This window comes from Panthera uncia (genome assembly GCF_023721935.1).
Source record: "Panthera uncia isolate 11264 chromosome C1 unlocalized genomic scaffold, Puncia_PCG_1.0 HiC_scaffold_4, whole genome shotgun sequence".
Lineage (NCBI taxonomy): Eukaryota > Metazoa > Chordata > Mammalia > Carnivora > Felidae > Panthera > Panthera uncia.
Window position 1 is genome coordinate 8,398,190 of NW_026057585.1, and position 17,531 is coordinate 8,415,720.

At 32.9% G+C, this 17,531-nt stretch overlaps 1 protein-coding gene across 3 annotated transcripts in view; it reads right to left on the reverse strand.

Moving 5' to 3' along the window:
- Positions 1–17,531, reverse strand: part of SYCP1 (synaptonemal complex protein 1) — a 123,166-nt gene that overhangs the window by 62,467 nt on the left and 43,168 nt on the right. For all 3 annotated transcript variants that reach the window (XM_049616501.1, XM_049616499.1, XM_049616500.1), the window contains exons 16-21: positions 13,887–13,948; positions 7,226–7,330; positions 6,051–6,154; positions 4,683–4,800; positions 3,826–3,896; positions 1,220–1,301 (exon numbers count right to left, since the gene is read on the reverse strand). In XM_049616501.1, the coding sequence (XP_049472458.1) occupies positions 1,220–1,301; positions 3,826–3,896; positions 4,683–4,800; positions 6,051–6,154; positions 7,226–7,330; positions 13,887–13,948 (542 nt within the window). The remainder of the gene's footprint in view (positions 1–1,219; positions 1,302–3,825; positions 3,897–4,682; positions 4,801–6,050; positions 6,155–7,225; positions 7,331–13,886; positions 13,949–17,531) is intronic.

Consider the following 17,531-nt stretch of genomic DNA (forward strand, 5'->3'; position numbering starts at 1 on the left):
TTAGAACACTCTTTTCCCTGATATATTTATGTCCACCTCTCTGCCTTCCACTAATTCCTATTAATCTAAGGTTTCAAATTGAATGTCACTTCTTCCAGGAAACTTATCCTGATTAGATGCCCCGTACAGGCTCCAACAGCATCTATATAGAGGACCTATGTTTTGGTCTGGCCACCATTCTTTCCCGAGAAAACTCTGTTAGTGTAAATTCCATGATAATCCTGCTAAATCCATGTTGTTTGATCGAAGCTAATCTGTCTCCAGGAGCAGGTGGGTAAGTACCTCAGGCTTTGCCAAATTACTCTACCCCTTACCCACAATAATCAATTCAGGAAGAAGTAAGTAAACTAAACCAGGCCAAAGTCCTTTCCAAGATTTTTTTTCCAGAGCTTTCAGGACACTTTTTTAAAGCCTTCCAACTGACTCCAGCACCTTTCATATCTCCTCATTCCATTCCTAAAAATTAAAAATATCACTTCCCTAATAACAAATCTTAATTGGGGGCACCTGGGTGACTCAGTCAGCTAAGCATCTGACTTCCGCTCAGGTCATGATCTAGTGATTCGTGAGTTCGAGCCCCACCTTGGGCTCTGTGCTGACAGCTCAGAGCCTGGAGCCTGCTTCAGATTCTGTGCCCCCCCACTCTCTCTCTCTCTCTCTGTCCCCTCCCCCCATGCTCTCGCTTGCTCTCTCTCAAAAATATATAAGCATTAAAAAAAAAAAACAACTTTAATTGGATCACACATTATCCACCAGAACAAATGAAGTCCAAGCTTGACACCCAGAACAGTGCCTAGAACATGGTGGAATCACATACTTTGTACTATTCCACTTTTGTGATATTCTTCCCGGAAAACCTTCTTCCTATCTCTATATATTGACATCATACCCACCAAAGCACAACACACACTTACCAATTTTATCAGTATGTCATTTACTGACAAATTTTTTCTTGAGCCTCTTTAGCCTAAAAATGTATATCAACATTAAATGTTGAGGATTTATGAAAGAAATTTAGAATTATACCACTATTTCTTTTATTTATAAATCCTGTAAGCAAAATAACTCAGCTTTGCCTGTATTTTTAAGGTCAGCAGTCTACAATAGTCCCTATATCACTATTTATACACTAGAATATTCCACTTTATTTTTTTTTACACACATGGTGATTTTAGGATTTGAAATTCTATTCTACAATTTATTATTAAATATAACATACATTTTCTTCGCTCTTGTCCAATTTACATTTAACTTCATCTCCTTTCTGCTTTAGTTCTTCTCGCACAGATTCCAGTTCATTCCTTAAAGGAAATGGAAGAGTGATATAGTAATAAACTTTATATTTTTTGTTCTATTCATTTTCTGGGATTTCTAAAATGCTTGACTATATTTTTTTGTTGGTTTAGATTTTCATTTTGTTTGGTAATTATTCATGCATTAATGTCAACATATATACCTCCTCTCCTACATTTAAATGAATTTATACATTTAACTTGAAACTATGTAGATCCTTTTTCCACTAAAAAAACCTCTAGAAAGAAGTACTTCTGATTTAAATCAAGACTTCACTTTACTCTTCCTTAGTCTTAAATTAGTCATCATAGTCAAGACATAGTTATTATTTTATACAAATAAATTAGGGACATAAATACAAGTGATTTTTAATGAACTACTACATGACTGAGATATTTGCATAGACAAATATCCTTACATAGAGAGAGAGTATCTCTGGAAACACACATAAGAAACAGTGATACCTCTGGGGAGGGAAACTAGATAGCAGAAAGACAAAGGAAAGACAGTTTTCTTTCCTTATGTGCCCCCCTTTGTCACTTTGAATTTTGTACCATATGCATGTATTATCCTTTCAAAATTTTGTAAATTAAAAATTTGTTGCACATGAAAGCAATGGTCTTTTGTCTTGAATCCTTGAAGCTATTTATTTTTTTCTTTTTTTTAATTTTATTTTGTTTTTTTTTTAAATTTCTTTTTTAACGTTTATTTATTTTTGAGACAGAGAGAGACAGAGCATGAATGGGGGAGGGTCAGAGAGAGGGAGACACAGAATCCAAAACAGGCTCCGAGCTGTCAGCACAGAGCCTGATGTGGGGCTCAAACTCACAGACCGCGAGATTGTGACCTGAGCCAAGGTCAGCCGCTCAACCGACTGAGCCACCCAGGCGCCCCTTAAATTTTATTTTAGAGAGAGCACATGAGCAGGAGAGAGGGACAGAGGGAGAGGGACAGGGAGAGGGAGAGAGAGAATCCCAAGCAGGCTCCATGCTCAGTGTGGAGCCTGATGCGGGGTTTGATTCCACGACCTTGGGATCATGACCTGAGCTGAAATCAAGAGTCCGATGCTCAACAGACTGGCCATCCGGGCACCCCTTCTTGAAGCTATTTCTATTTATAGAAATATATAAATATTATTCAATCATATGAAATAACTGGCCTTGTAAAATAATTAACTGGCCAGACACTATATGTAGTATTATTCACATTACCTCATATAATCCTCAATCCTATATATTAACCAAAATGAGAAGCCAAAGCTTAATACTTCAAAATATAAGTACAGACAAGGACCCCCAAGTATTTAGAAACCATCTAAATTAACTAATGGATTAAAAGGAAACTTAAAATACAGGAACAGGTTGTTTAGAAAATAAACATTATAAACACTATATATCAAAACCTAAGTCATAGATCCATAGCTGTGTTAAGAAGTAAACTGCTATCTTCAAATGTTTTTATGATTTGAAAAAGAGAAAGAAAACTAAGTATCAATATATCAATTTGAAAAAGAACTAAAGAAAAGATTAATATGTGATTTTAAGCAGGCAAAACATTTCTAAGTAGAAAAGCAATGGAAAAATTACCAAAAAAAGACAACTAGATTTAATTCAAATTAAAAAAATTTACGCACAACAAAAAATTACCCAAAATGCAAGGAAAACAACAAGTTGGGGGAAATATGTACTGTAATATATTGTAAATGTATGTAAATATATTATTTAAAGCTTAAGTAAATCAGTAAGTAAACAAGACCTCAAAAGTATTAACAGGCAACAGATATAAGCAATTTTAGAAATAAGAAATTCTAGCAAGCAAACACAAAAAATTCCAAAACTTACCCCCCAAAAAAGAAAATTACAAGTCCTAATAGCAATGAGTTGTTTTTATCTATTATATTATCAAATAAATTAATAATAATACCCAAAACAAATTAAAAGATATTTGGAGCCAGCATTTTCATACAATAGTGATTGTACTGCATGGTTTACAACTAGTATAACCTATTAGAAACCATTTGACTAGAAACCATGACTCAGTAAATTCTCCTTGAAATGTATCCTATCAAATTCAAAATAAGGGAAAAAATCTGTATGCTCCAAGATGTTTACTACAATACTATTTATGATAGTGGAAAACTGGAAAATGTCATCTCTAAAACCAACAAGGATTAAAATAAATTGTTATATCCACTTGACTGGTTTACAGGCATTAAAAATAGACGATTGTGAAAACACCTAGAAACATGGACAACTTTTTAAAATAACATTAATTTTTTTAAATTTCGCTTCTAAATTTTCTTGCATATAATTACTTTCTTCGTGATGCTTTAAAATTCCTGTCTAACCTATTTCAACAATAGAACAAAAGACATTGTTATGATTTTATTTTTAAGCAGAACTCCAAAGCAATCATTCTAATTTTTTACTTTATACCATATCCAACATTAAGTGTAATTTAAATTAACCATAACAAATAGAAACATACTAAAATCTTTTGCCAGACAAAAAAAAGCCAACTCATTAGTCTTGCCTTAATTGTGTTTCAGTTTTTTCCATATTTTCTATTTGTTTCAACATCCGTTCTTCTTTCTTTTTGCTATTCTAAAGAAATAATAAATGTTTATGTTAATCATTCTGTTTCAACAAAAATAAAATTGAAACTAATATTTAAAACCTTTATCTGTCACCATAAAATTCAATTAGTTATATATAAAACAAGACAGTGAGCTATTTAACTTGCATACTATTTTTCCAGCCTTATTTTAATTATTCCCCTAGTAATTTATATACAACAGCTAAAAAGCAAGTCTTACTTATTGTCTCCCAGTGACACTTTAAGGCCTTCTATCCTTGTTCATATTGTTGTGATTTCAAGGAATGCTTTTCCATTCACTATTACCTACTGAACTTATAATCAGTCATCTTTTAAGACCAAAATCAATGCTATATTCTCTCTGAAGCCTTCTCTTCCTCCAAGGAAGAAGATAACATTTTGTCCCCAAAACAACACATATAACATAGTATTTTAAGTTATTTGAGCATTTAGTTCTTCTCTTGAGTCATAAGATCTTAATGAGGAAAGAAGGTATTTTATTCATCGTTGTATCCTCCACACTGTCATATGATTTACCCAATAAATACTTGAATAAATATTCATAAAAATCCTAACGCTTAAAATTACATTAACTTTATCAATGGGTAGTTCTATAGTCTGTTGCCCATTATCACCATCTAAATCAATATGCACATTTTTCTTCTGAAACAGAGGATCAGTTCTAAGATAATCAGATTTGTAAAGGGTAAAGAATCTTGGAAAGTCATCTATTCAAACCCCCTATTTTTACAGGTTAGAAAACTAAGTCACTGGTACTTTCTTTTACAACTCACATCAGTATCTTCTTGCTGTTTCTTGAGTTCTAGGGCCATTTCACTTGTTTCTTGTGCTAATTTTTTGTTCTCCAGTGAAAGTCTGTTGCAGCTTGCATTTAGTTCAGTAGTCTTAAGCCTGTTTTTTAAAAACATGTCAGACCTAAATATTTACCTATTAAATTATATGATGTAGAATTTAATTCAAGATAATCTTAGGGGAAAGGGAGAAAGGGCTGGGAATATAAATAAGATTGGCCATTAATTAATAATTTCTGAAGTGCAATGATAGCTATGTGCTGCTTCATTACATTATTCCCTCTACACGTTTGAAATTTTCAACACTAAGTTAAGATGCCACAGATTTCCTTGCATATTCCCTACACCTCATCTCCCCATACTTTTCCACAAATTTTGAAGGGTGTCTTACTTTCTCATATAATTTTCTCTAGTAGACAGTCTCAAAACTATTCCAAACTTCTGGTGATTTGATTATAGTAGCACATGAGGCATGAGCTATTTTTAACAAAATATTTTCATTAAAATAAGTAAAACAAGATTTAATTTTTGTGTACAACACTTAAACTGCTCTTACAAGATCTCAAATACTCTACACTGGAAGAGAGATTACTACTGCTATTAGTGCACTCAGGATCAATTTTAAATCAAAGAAGGGGGAACTGTGCGGTTCTATGGAATGATTTCAGTAGCAAGCACCTATTATCTTCTCCTACTTAACCAATACTGGAAATTCATCTAAGAGTAGATTAAAAAATGAAAGGTTGAAAAAGCAAACATAGCTTTGAAAGGTTGAAATAGGAAACACTAAACTAATGTATAAATAACCAGTCCATTTACTAAAAGGAATTTTGGTTAATAAGTTTTACCCAGAATTCAATGACCTGTATGTATTTTGTCACTTCACCAAAACAAATCTATGAAATAATTTAACAAGCAACCAAAATAAATGGGTAGAATTGCAAATAATTATTTTTATGAGGAACTAAGTATCGCCAAGAAAAGTAATATATTGATATTCTAAAGAAGTTCTCAACTTTGTGATATACTCTTTTTATGTCAATTATATATACATGTGTATGTATATATGTATATGTATATATGTATATGTATTTGTATATATATATTAACAATGGTGTGTGTATATATGTATATGTGTATATGTATATACATACACATATATATATACACACACACACCATTGTTAATTTCATCAGCAGTAAAATTAATAAATTATTTTGATCTCTAATTAGGAATAAAATACAACTTTAACCCCATTCAAATAAATATTGAATATAATTTACTAATTTATTAACTACCAGAAAGCTTAAAAATGAAATATATAAGCTATTTATAAGATAGAAAACTTACTTCTCATTTTCAAGTTCAGTTTTCAGCTCTTTAACCTGTTTGGAATAATGTTGCTCACTTGTCACAATGGCAGTTAACTGTACTTCCAAATCATGCACTTTTCTCTGGAAAATAAATGTGTATAATCACAGCAAACATTTTTACAATATTCTTATTTTAAAAGTATGGTCAGTCTGTAATCAACTCATATATTAGGCAAAAATTTGGTAAGAAAATGTCACATTTTGGGGCGCCTGGGTGGCGCAGTCGGTTAAGCGTCCGACTTCAGCCAGGTCACGATCTCGTGGTCTGTGAGTTCGAGCCCCACGTCGGGCTCTGGGCTGATGGCTCGGAGCCTGGAGCCTGTTTCCGATTCTGTGTCTCCCTCTCTCTCTGCCCCTCCCCCGTTCATGCTCTGTCTCTCTCTGTCCCAAAAATAAAAAAAAAACGTTAAAAAAAAAAAATAAAAAAAAAAAAAAAAAAAAAAAGAAAATGTCACATTTTAAAATTTAATAGACTTAATGCCAAAAGCATTATAATTTTAGAATAATGAATAATGACAAATGTAATACAAGTAAATTCCATCTTGATATTCTAAAGCTCAACCAGTAAAATTATATTTACAAATTATAAAATATTTTCATCAGTTTTACTCAACCAGGTAATTAATCTCCATTAAAATGTTATATTATCAAGAAAAAATATAATAATTAATGAAGTCAGGCAGTATCTTAAAAACTAAGCTGTTCTTACTATTTTAAACTATTGTATAGTTACAACGTAATACTGTTATGTATTGAAAAAATACCTTTATAAAATAAAAAACATATTCCAAAATTATAACGTAAGCACTATAAAAATTATTGTAAACTAAGAACTTAACAAAAGTTAAATTTTAAATGTTTAAATTAAGAATACTGAAGACATCAAAAATGTGATTGTTATAAACCATAGCATCATGCATACTCCTGATATCTTAAATGCTGACCTCTCTCTCCCACATTAGAATATGAAGATTTTCTAGATGTGTATCACATAAATCATTAGTACATTAAATGTAGCAGGAACACTTCCTTTGAAAGGAATTTTGTGAAGAAATCTTTCACAAAGCTAATAGCTATACCATAATCTATTCTGTAAATCTGTACTCTACTAACAAAATGTTGCAGGACAAAATGTATCTTTTCTAAACAAACCTCTCTGGTGTGGAGAAGACCAGTCAGTTCTTGTTGTGTTCCTTTTAATTCTTCAGCAATCTTCTCAAATTGTTTCTTTTCATCTAAAAGCTTTTGGTTTTCTACCTATTTAAGAACACCATAAATCATGACAACCAAAGCACACACGTATGCAAAATGATCAAACTACCTAACTAGAGTGAAGAGACTTACGAGTTTCTCTTTGGCTAAAATTTTTTAAAAAGAGAAAACAAGTAATTAATAAGTTAATTCCAAAACTAAATATGATAACAAAGGATTGAATAAACAGAGCCCTAAAATTTTTTATTTAAAAAAAAATCAGACAGGTCATTGAATTCAAACCTTATCTTATGCATAATTCACTCTAATTTATTAGCATTTATTAGTCACTCACTATCCTACCAATCCTGTTTGTCTTTATATTGCACTAAAACGTGCTTCCCTATAACTTCCATGCAATTGTCATTGTTCTGCCTTTCTTAGTCACATAGAAGTCTAATTCCTTTTTTACATGATAGCTGACAAATATTTGAAGAGAATTATCAACACTCCCTAACTTTTCTTTTTCTCTTAACCATTCTAAAATCTCTAATTCTTATTATCATTCTTCCTATGAAATGGTTTTAAATTACTTCATTCCCCGAGGATTCCTTTGTCAATATACAATTTTAAATAAGGTATCAAGAATTAAATTCAATGTTGAAATATGGCCCTTTGTAGCAACGTGGATGGAACTGGAGAGTGTTATGCTAAGTGAAGTAAGCCATACAGAGAAAGACAGATACCATATGTTTTCACTCTCATGTGGATCCTGAGAAACTTAACAGAAACCCATGGGGGAGAGGAAGAAAAAAAAAAAAAGAGGCTACAGTGGGAGACAGCCAAAGCATAAGAGACTCTCAAAAACTGAGAATAAACTGAGGGTTGATGAGGGGTGGGAGGGAAAGGAGGGTGGGTGATGGGTATTGAAGAGGGCATCTTTTGGGATGAGCACTGGGTGTTGTATGGAAACCAATTTGACAATAAATTTCATATATTGAAAAAAAAAAAGAATTAAATTCAATGTTCTAGACAATCAAGGATCAACAAACTACGGCCCACAGGCCAAATCCAGTCCCTACTTGTTTTTAATAAAGCTTTACTGTAATACAGCCAACATATTTATATATTGTATATTCCCATTTTGCCTTGTAACAATGAAGCTGTATAGATGCAAGAGAGACCAACCACATGGCCCACAAAGCCTAAAAATTTGCTACTGGCCCTTTAAAGAAAAATTCTGTCAATCTTTGCTTTAGATGGGTCCTATACAATAGAACTTTCTGCAATAACAGGAACATGCGGTAGCTACTGATCACTTCAAATGTGGCTACTGGAGCTGAGAAACTGACTTTTTTTTTAATTTGGTCTATTTTAATTAATTTAAATTTAAGTGCCACATTTGGCCTCTAGTTACCATACTGGATGGCATAGCTCTAGAAAGTGAGCAAAACTAAGTATAAAACAACCATTAACTCTTTACTTACAGGTGCTTAATTACTATCAACTCCTCCTGTTATCCAACATAGATTTAAGTCAATTTTCATGTTGTTTACTTAAGCATGAGATCACAACGGTTTATTAAAGGCTTGACAATAAAGGCCCTATATTAATAATAAAAACTACTAAATTGTGTTTATAGAGTCTCAATTTTATAGGCAATGTGGAGCTATTTAAAATTTTGATACAGCTATAACATGATCGCATCTGTGATTTAGAAAGCTAACTCCTATGCACTATTGCATAGGAAGACCCAATTATATACAGACTACATATATACATATACACAAGTGTTTACAAATAAAAGACTAATCCAGTTTGAAAGATATACCTTGCAAACCATAAACATTCTTCAAGACAAAAAGATACTGTCAGAGATAAAGAGAGATATTAATAATGATCAAAGATCAATTTGTCAGGAAGACAGAATAGTTCTATATGAATGTGAGACTTATAACAGAAATTTAAAGTACATGAAGCAAACATTGACATAATTATAGAGAAATAGACAATTAATAAATCAAAATAGGAGATGTTAACACCCCTCAGTAATAGAACAGGACAAAAAAAAAAATCGACAACACGGAAGATTTTCACAACACCATCAATCAAATGAATCTAACATTTAAAGAACACATATAGAACCTAACAACAGCAGAATACACATTCTTTTCAAGTACACATGGAACATTTACTAAGATAGATTATAACCTTTATAAATTTAAATAATAAAGTATATTCTTGAACCATAATGGAATTAAACTAGAAATAAGTAAAAGAGGAAAATCTCCAAATACATGGAAATTAAATAACAGACTTCTAAATAACCCCAGGGTCAAAGAGGAAATCGAGAAATTAGAAAATATTTTAACCTAAATAAAAATGAAAATATAAGATATCAAAATTTGTGGGATGCAGTTAAGGAAGTGATTAAATTTATAGCATTAAATGTTTAAATGGAAAAGAAAAGTCTCAAAACAATCTAGGTTTTCATCTTAAGAACCTAGAAAAAGAACAAAATAAACCCAAGCAAGTAGAAGAAAGGAAATAGTAAAGATAAGAGCCAAAACTGATGAAACTGAAAATGGAAAAACAGTAGAGAAAAATCAACAAAACACAAAGCTGGTTATTTTGAAAAGGTCAGTAAAATCAATAAACTTCTATCAAGACTGACAAGACAGAAGACACCAATCACCAATATTAGTAATCAAAGATTATAGACTATAGACTCCATAGATATTAAAAAAATAACAGAATGCTACGAACAACTCTATGCACAGAAAGTTGACAACTTCAATGAAATGGACTAATTCCTTAAAAACCACAAACTACCAAATCACCTAAGATAAAACAGGTCACCTTAACAGTTCTGTAATAATGAAAAACATTAGATTCATACTTTAAAATCTTGCCAAAAAAGAATCTCTAAGTCCAGATGATTTCACCAGAGAATTCTACCAAATGTTTAAGGAAGAAATAACACTAGTTGTATACAATCTCTTCCAGAAAACAGAAAGAAATGCTTCCCAACTCATTTTATGAGGCCAGTATTAGCCTGATTCCAAAACCAGATAAAGACCATTGAAGAAAACTATAGACTTTTCAAGAACACAAAACCAAAAATCCTCAACAAAATATTCATAAATTCAACAATTTAGAAAAAGAATAATATACCACACCAACTGGGATTTATCCCAGAAATACAAGCCTGGTTCAATATTTGAAAATCAATGTATGACATTGATTAGAATATTAATATTCTAAATAAGAAAAACAACATGATCATATCAGTAAACACAGAAAAAGCACTTGACAAAATTCAACACAGATTCATAAGAAAAAAAGCTTAAACTAGGAACAGAAGGGCACTTCCACCAAAAAAAAAAAAAAAAAACAAACTAGAATTAAACATCATATTTAATGGTAAAACACTGAATATTTTCCCTTAAGATCACATCAAAGATGTACATGGTCACCACTCCTTTTCAACATCATACTGGGAAGTCTGAGCCAGTGCAGTTAGACAAGAAAAAAAGAACTACAACTGTCCTTATTTGCAGACAAAATAACTGTCTACATAGAAAATTATAAGGAATGTGCAAAAAACTCCAAGAACTAGTAAGTCATTTTGAAAAGGGGTACCTGGGTGGCTCAGTGGATTAAAACATCTGACTCTGGGTTTCCGCTCAGGTCATGACCTCACCAGCCATGAGATCGAGCCCCACATCGGGCTCAGCACTGACAGCATCTCTCCCTATCTGCTCCCTCCCTCTCTCTCAAAATAAACAAACATTAAAAAAATAAAAAATAAATGATTTTGGCAAGACTGTAGGATACAAGGCCAATGCATAAAGCAATTGTATCCCCACCTGCTAGTAATGTACAACTGGAAAAATACAGGTTTTTTGGGAAAAGTACTTTTAAATACTACTTAAAACACTTTCCAGAAAGGAAATATTTAGGTATAAATACAACATGTACAGATCTGTATGTTGAAAACTAAAAAATGCTAAAGAATGAAGGAAGATCTATACAAATGGACAGATACCATGTTCATATATTAGAAGACCCAACATAAGTAATAACAGCAATTCAACCTAACTTGATTTCACACAATTACAATCATAATCACAATTACAATTACAATCACAATTACAATCATAATTCTGGTAGGATTTCCTTAGATAATAGACAAGCTGAAAATCTAGATGATAAAGGAACTAGGATAGCTAAAACAATTTTGAAAAAGAATATTAAAGCCAGAGGAACCACACTACCCAAATCTAAGACTATTAAGCTACAGTAATCAAAACACTAATATGTCAGTGAATTGATAACAAATAGATCAAGAAAACAGAAATAGTCCAGAAACAGATCCACACAAATATGGCCAATTGATTTTTTATAAAAGTGCAAAAGCAATTCAAGGGGGAAAAAGAATCTTTTCAACAAATGCTAATATCATCCTGGATTAACCTAAGTATTTAAATCTTAAATATCTCTCAAAACCATCCACTTTTTCTCACCACTACTTCCCAGCCTAAGCTACAATCATCTCTCCTCTAGCTACTGTGATTGTCTGTCTAATTAACTGTTCTATCTTAATCTGTTCTCAATTCTGCAAGCCAAATGAGCTTTTCAAAATGCAAACCAAGTCACTCCCTACTGAAATTCCTTAGGGTTTACCATACCTCTTGGGATAATACAAAATTATCCTGATAAGATTTAAAAGGCCATGAACTGCCAAGCTCCTACTACCTAACTTTCTGGCCTCATTTTGTACCATTCTCTTCTTTTCACTCGAGGTTGTACTCACCATACTCCTTCCTATTAAAGAAACTTTGCACATAATATTTCCTCTACCTGATAAGCTCTTCCCTTCCTTCTCTGAATTTCAGTTCAATATTTATTTTTTTAAAAAAAGACTTTCCTGACCCAACTAGTTCAAATTCCTTAATTATAGGCCTCATAGCACTGAAAATTAATCCTTTATTGCCTTTGTCACCATTGTAATATTACCTTTGAATGACTGCTTATATTTAAATGTGATTATTTCATGACTGTAGATCCATGAAAGCTGCATATGCATCCATTTGCTCCCAGCTGTACCCCCAGAGTATAGCATAACAGAAACTCAACAAATGTTTGTTAAAAGGGCAAATGTATTATTTTATCCCTTACAACTACCCCATTAGCTATGTGCATTTCAGAGATGGAGATCTGAGGCATCAAGAGTTTAGTTAAATTGCTCTTAGTCATACAGTTAAGAAGCAAAGAGCTAGATTACCAATCAAAACATAATTTTAAGGACCAAGATATTAATTGTGTTCTATTGCTGTCCAAATATAACAAAACCTTAAACCAGTTCTTGTCTGCATAGGAGTGAATCTTTACACTAAAAATAATGCTTTAGTATTCATTCATTCAACAAATATTCATAAAGTGTCAGTCATTGTACTAAGTACTAGGTGTATAAGGAAAACAGGGCATGGATTCTTAGCCCTTAGCCCTTATGGGAGCATACATTCATTCCACTATTTATTAACTGAAGACCTACTGTATACCACCTACTGTGCTAAGTAAGGGGGAATCAAAAGGGTGAATAAAGCTTTAAATAATTTTACCAAAAATAATTCTATTTGTGATAAATGCTATACAGGAAAAGTACAGGGTGGCTATGGGAACAAGCCATACAGAGACCTAAACTAGATAAGAGTATTAAAGAGAGGTTTCCTAAACAACTGATATTCAAGCTGAAACTTAAAGTATGAGTCTGCATTATCAAATCTGAAAGCAATGTAAACATTACTATTCACAAGAGTTTGAGTTAAAGCAATTCAGTGGAGAAAAGATAAGCATTTGGAAATAATGCTTCCCAAGAGATGGAAGAATCAGGAGTTGCAAAGTCAGGTAGAGACACAATAGGTTAAACCCACCATCAAATATCTATAATCATAAACAATACTATATAGCAAGGGTTGGCAAACTGTAGCCTGCTAGATAAAATCAGCCCACAATCTCTTTATGTAGGCCCTTGACCTAAGAATAATTTTTACATTTTATTTAAAAATAAAAGAGAGGAGGAGGAGAAGGTGGTGTGGAAATAGGAGGAGAGGAGAATTAACATTCTGTATATAGCTCATAAAGCCTAAAATATTTACTATCCAGTTCTTTAAATAAAAGTTTGCCACCCACGCTCCACACATTATAATCAATTAAAACATAATGAAGCCTACCCTAACAAATCCATTAAACGTGATTTTATCTGAACACTTAACATAGCTACTGAATATATAACATACATATCTTCCTTAAAAGTGTAGCTTTGTGGTTCAAAGGGATCAAAGGCATACCAAATTTACAACCAGCTATATCATATGCATTGCTCTTACTTAAAGGTACTGTCAACACATGTTCAAATAACATAAACACTTTTGCCAAGACAGATGTATAAAACTTGGTACAGATAAGAATGTGGTTTTACTAAAACACAAGTGTATTTTTTTATATTTAGTTGAAAACACTAATATAAAATATCTATAGTGTATGAGACTAGGTCAACAGATTCATATTATTTTGAAAAATAACTGCTCTGTATTAATAAGAGAAACTATATACTTACCAAGATTTTCTTCAATTCTTCAAGTTCTACTTCTTTGTTATTTTTAAGCTTAGTCATCTCTTCTAAAATAAGCAAAAGAATACAAGGTGTGAAAAGCCAGATTAGAAGAACAGGAAAGGAAAGAGGAGAAATAAGAATACCACAGTTTGAAAGGGAAGAAAACCGAGATGGTTTAGTGCAACTAAAGAAAGCACCATAAAAGGACAGGTTTCATTCTTTCTCATTGCCAAGTAGTATTCCATTGTATATATAAACCACAACTTCTTTATCCATTCATCAGTTGATGGACATTTAGGTTCTTTCCATAGTTTGGCTATTATGGCCTTTTGTAGCAACGTGGATGGAACTGGAGAGTGTTATGCTAAGTGAAATATGTTATACAGAGAAAGACAGATCCCATATGTTTTCACTCTTATGTGGATCCTGAGAAACTTAACAGAAGACCATGGAGGAGGGGAAGGGGAAAAAAAAGTTATAGAGGGAGGGAGGCAAACCATAAGAGACTCTTAAAAACTGAGAATAAAATAAACTGATCCTTATTTAAAAAAAAAAAACAAAAAACAAAAAACGATACTGTTACCCATAAACTGATCCCTTATTAAAAAAAAAACAAAAACTGAGAATAAACTGAGTGAGGGTTGATGAGGGGTAGGAGGGAGCAGAAAGTGGGTGATGGGCGTTGAGGAGGGAACCTGTTGGGATGAGCACTGGGTGTTGCATGGAAACCAATTTGATAATAAATTTCATATTAAAAAATAAATAAGTAAATGCGTTAGTTAAAAAAAATAAAATAAAAAAGAAAGCCCCATAAAGCATAGAAGAAGTCCAAATGGAACTACGCAAAAATAATGGATACGTATTAATAGCAATGTTTGTATCAAGTTAATTCCACAACCAAATGAGCCCGGAGTTCATTAGTCAAAATAAGCAATACACACACACACACACACACACACACACACTCCAAATATATTTGGAATGAGGTTACTCAGCATGTACCTTTACCTTTAATTCATCACTGTCTAAATACCTGGCCTCTTAATCTTCACTCTCAACTAAAAAGGACAAGTGATCTACTTTTCTCAAGCTAATTCTGACCATTGTACTCTGGACCTCAACATTCCTACCTCCTCTGAGACTTTAGTTGCTTATATAACCAATATATATACTGACTCTCTGTAAAGGAATCTTTCATTTCCCCCATCCCATCGAAACATCTATTTGAATACAAAACAATATCTGACTGACGTTTCTGCCTTTTCTTACTACTGTCCAATTTCTTTGGTTTGCAAACAAATTCCTGTTTGTTATCTACACATTTCTTAGTCCTATGCAAAACTAATGCCTATCTCATGACATTACATTAATTACATCTCTTACATTATTTTACATTATTTATAAGTATTTATAAATATAAATACTTTAATATTTATAAATTCATAATTTATATTTATAAAATATTTATAATTACATTATTTATAATTACATTATTAAAACTATGATCCTCAATAACCATTCTGTGGTACAATTCTCAGTCCTCTTTATTGTGGAGCTTTCTGGAATTTAATGCTATCAACTACTCTCTCTTTTTCTCTTTTTGATTTTCAAGACCTTGTGTTATTTGCATTTCCTGTTTTCTCTGCTGACACCCTTCTTTTTTTTTCCTACCCTAAATAATAACACTCTACACAACGCTTTTATTTCTATCTTCTATTAATTCAGTATTAGACTAATAAATTTATAAAACTTTTCCAGGCCAAACCACCTTTATCCTCCTTTCTTAAATTCTTTAACCGCCTACAAAGTTCCCAAGTGATGCCTAGCTGTCAGCTACAATTTTATTGTATTTGAAACATTGTCTTTCTTCACTGTTAATTAAGGGTTTTTAATAAATGGAGATATAAGAGATTTACTGGAAATTTCCAAGACTCTGTACATTAAAAATAAACAGGGGTACCTGGGTGGCTCAGTTGGGTAAGTGTCCGACCTCTGCTTGGGTCATGATCACATGGTTCGTGAGTTTGAGCCCTGCGTCAAGCTCTGAGTGGACAGCTCAGAGCCTGGAACCTGCTTTGGATTCTGTGTCTCCTTCTCTCTCTGCTCCTCCCCCGCCTGCACACACACTCTCTCTCAAAACTAAATATTTTTAAAAAATAATAAAAAATAAAAGTAAAAAATAAAAAATTGTAATAATTGCCCACAATTTTTAAGGAAAAATCAAACAAATAGGAAATGCCAGCATGGAGTCTAAAAGAAACACCTGTCACAAGCAAAGCTTATTTAACCACAATTTTCATTTTAGGTAAAAAGAGTTTTTCAAACTCAAGGATTAATTAAAAATAGTTGACTAAGCATATCTTCACATTCTCTCATCCCCACTCTCATAAAATTTTTTAAAGGTACATATATATATATATGTGTGTTTTATATATATATAAAATATAAATCATATATAAAAATATATGATGAGGGAGTGCAGGACAAGCTGAGGGCAAAACACAGGCTAATGGCACCACCCACCCCCAGGTGGGATATGTGTGATATTCCTCAGACAGTCCTGGCTACCCAAGAATAAAGGAAAGGGATTTAAGTGTTTGCCATGATGATGTGGAAAACGAAGACAAATGAAAAATTAAATTGCCTTACTGTCTACAGCCCACTGACAAGTCCTCGGAACAGGCAGAGTGACCTCTGCTAGGGGCAAAAGGAAATCTTGGCTTATCCTGACCCCCCAGGAATCTGTAAGTCTACTTCAACATATAAAAATTCCTTTGGAAAAACCCCTTCATATATATATATTTACAACAATAACAAAACCAGACAGACTACCATAAACAAACCAAAATACTGAAGAATCCTAGAAGGAGGAGGGGTCACCTACATTAATTCATTGAAGACTATGTGCAACAACTAGACCAGGTGACTATACCTCCCACCACAGAGTCCACCTCAGGTTAAATCAAAGATCCTAGGAATTGGAGCCCAAGGGGTAAGGCAGTGCCCCCAAACAGCTCATGATCTCTACAAACAATCCCCTAAATCCAAAAGATTAGCTACCGAGCCCACCCTTCCCTACAGTACCTCCCGTCTCCCCCCAACATAATCAGAAAAATCACATTATAACATATGTGGGAGAAAAAAGATTCTCAAATATTTAGATGAGTAAATAATCAAAAATCACCAATTAGTGAAGAAAAGCAAAACCATAAATGTTAGGCACCAAATTCAGAGAAGAACTAAAATAAAATTCAAGAAGGAATTAATAGAGCAAACAGAAGCAGAAATGTTGCTAAGTATAGTATGTTCCAACAGGATACAATATCCATGAAATTAATCACCTAGAGCTCTCAGAAACTTAAAATTTGGTAACTAAGACTTTAAAAACAGCAAAGTAGGGGTGCCTGGTGATTCAGTCATTTGAGTATCCAACTCTTTATTTCAACTCTAGTCATGATCCCAGGGTCGTGGGATCTAGTCCCATGTCGGGCTCTGCACTAAGCATGGAGCCTGGTTAAAGATTCTCTCTCTGGGGCACCGGAATGGCTCAGTTGGTTGGGCATCCGACTTTGGCTCAGGTCATGAGCTCACGGTTCATGGGTTCAAGTCCCACATGGGGCTCTGTGCTGATAGCTTGGAGCCTGGTTT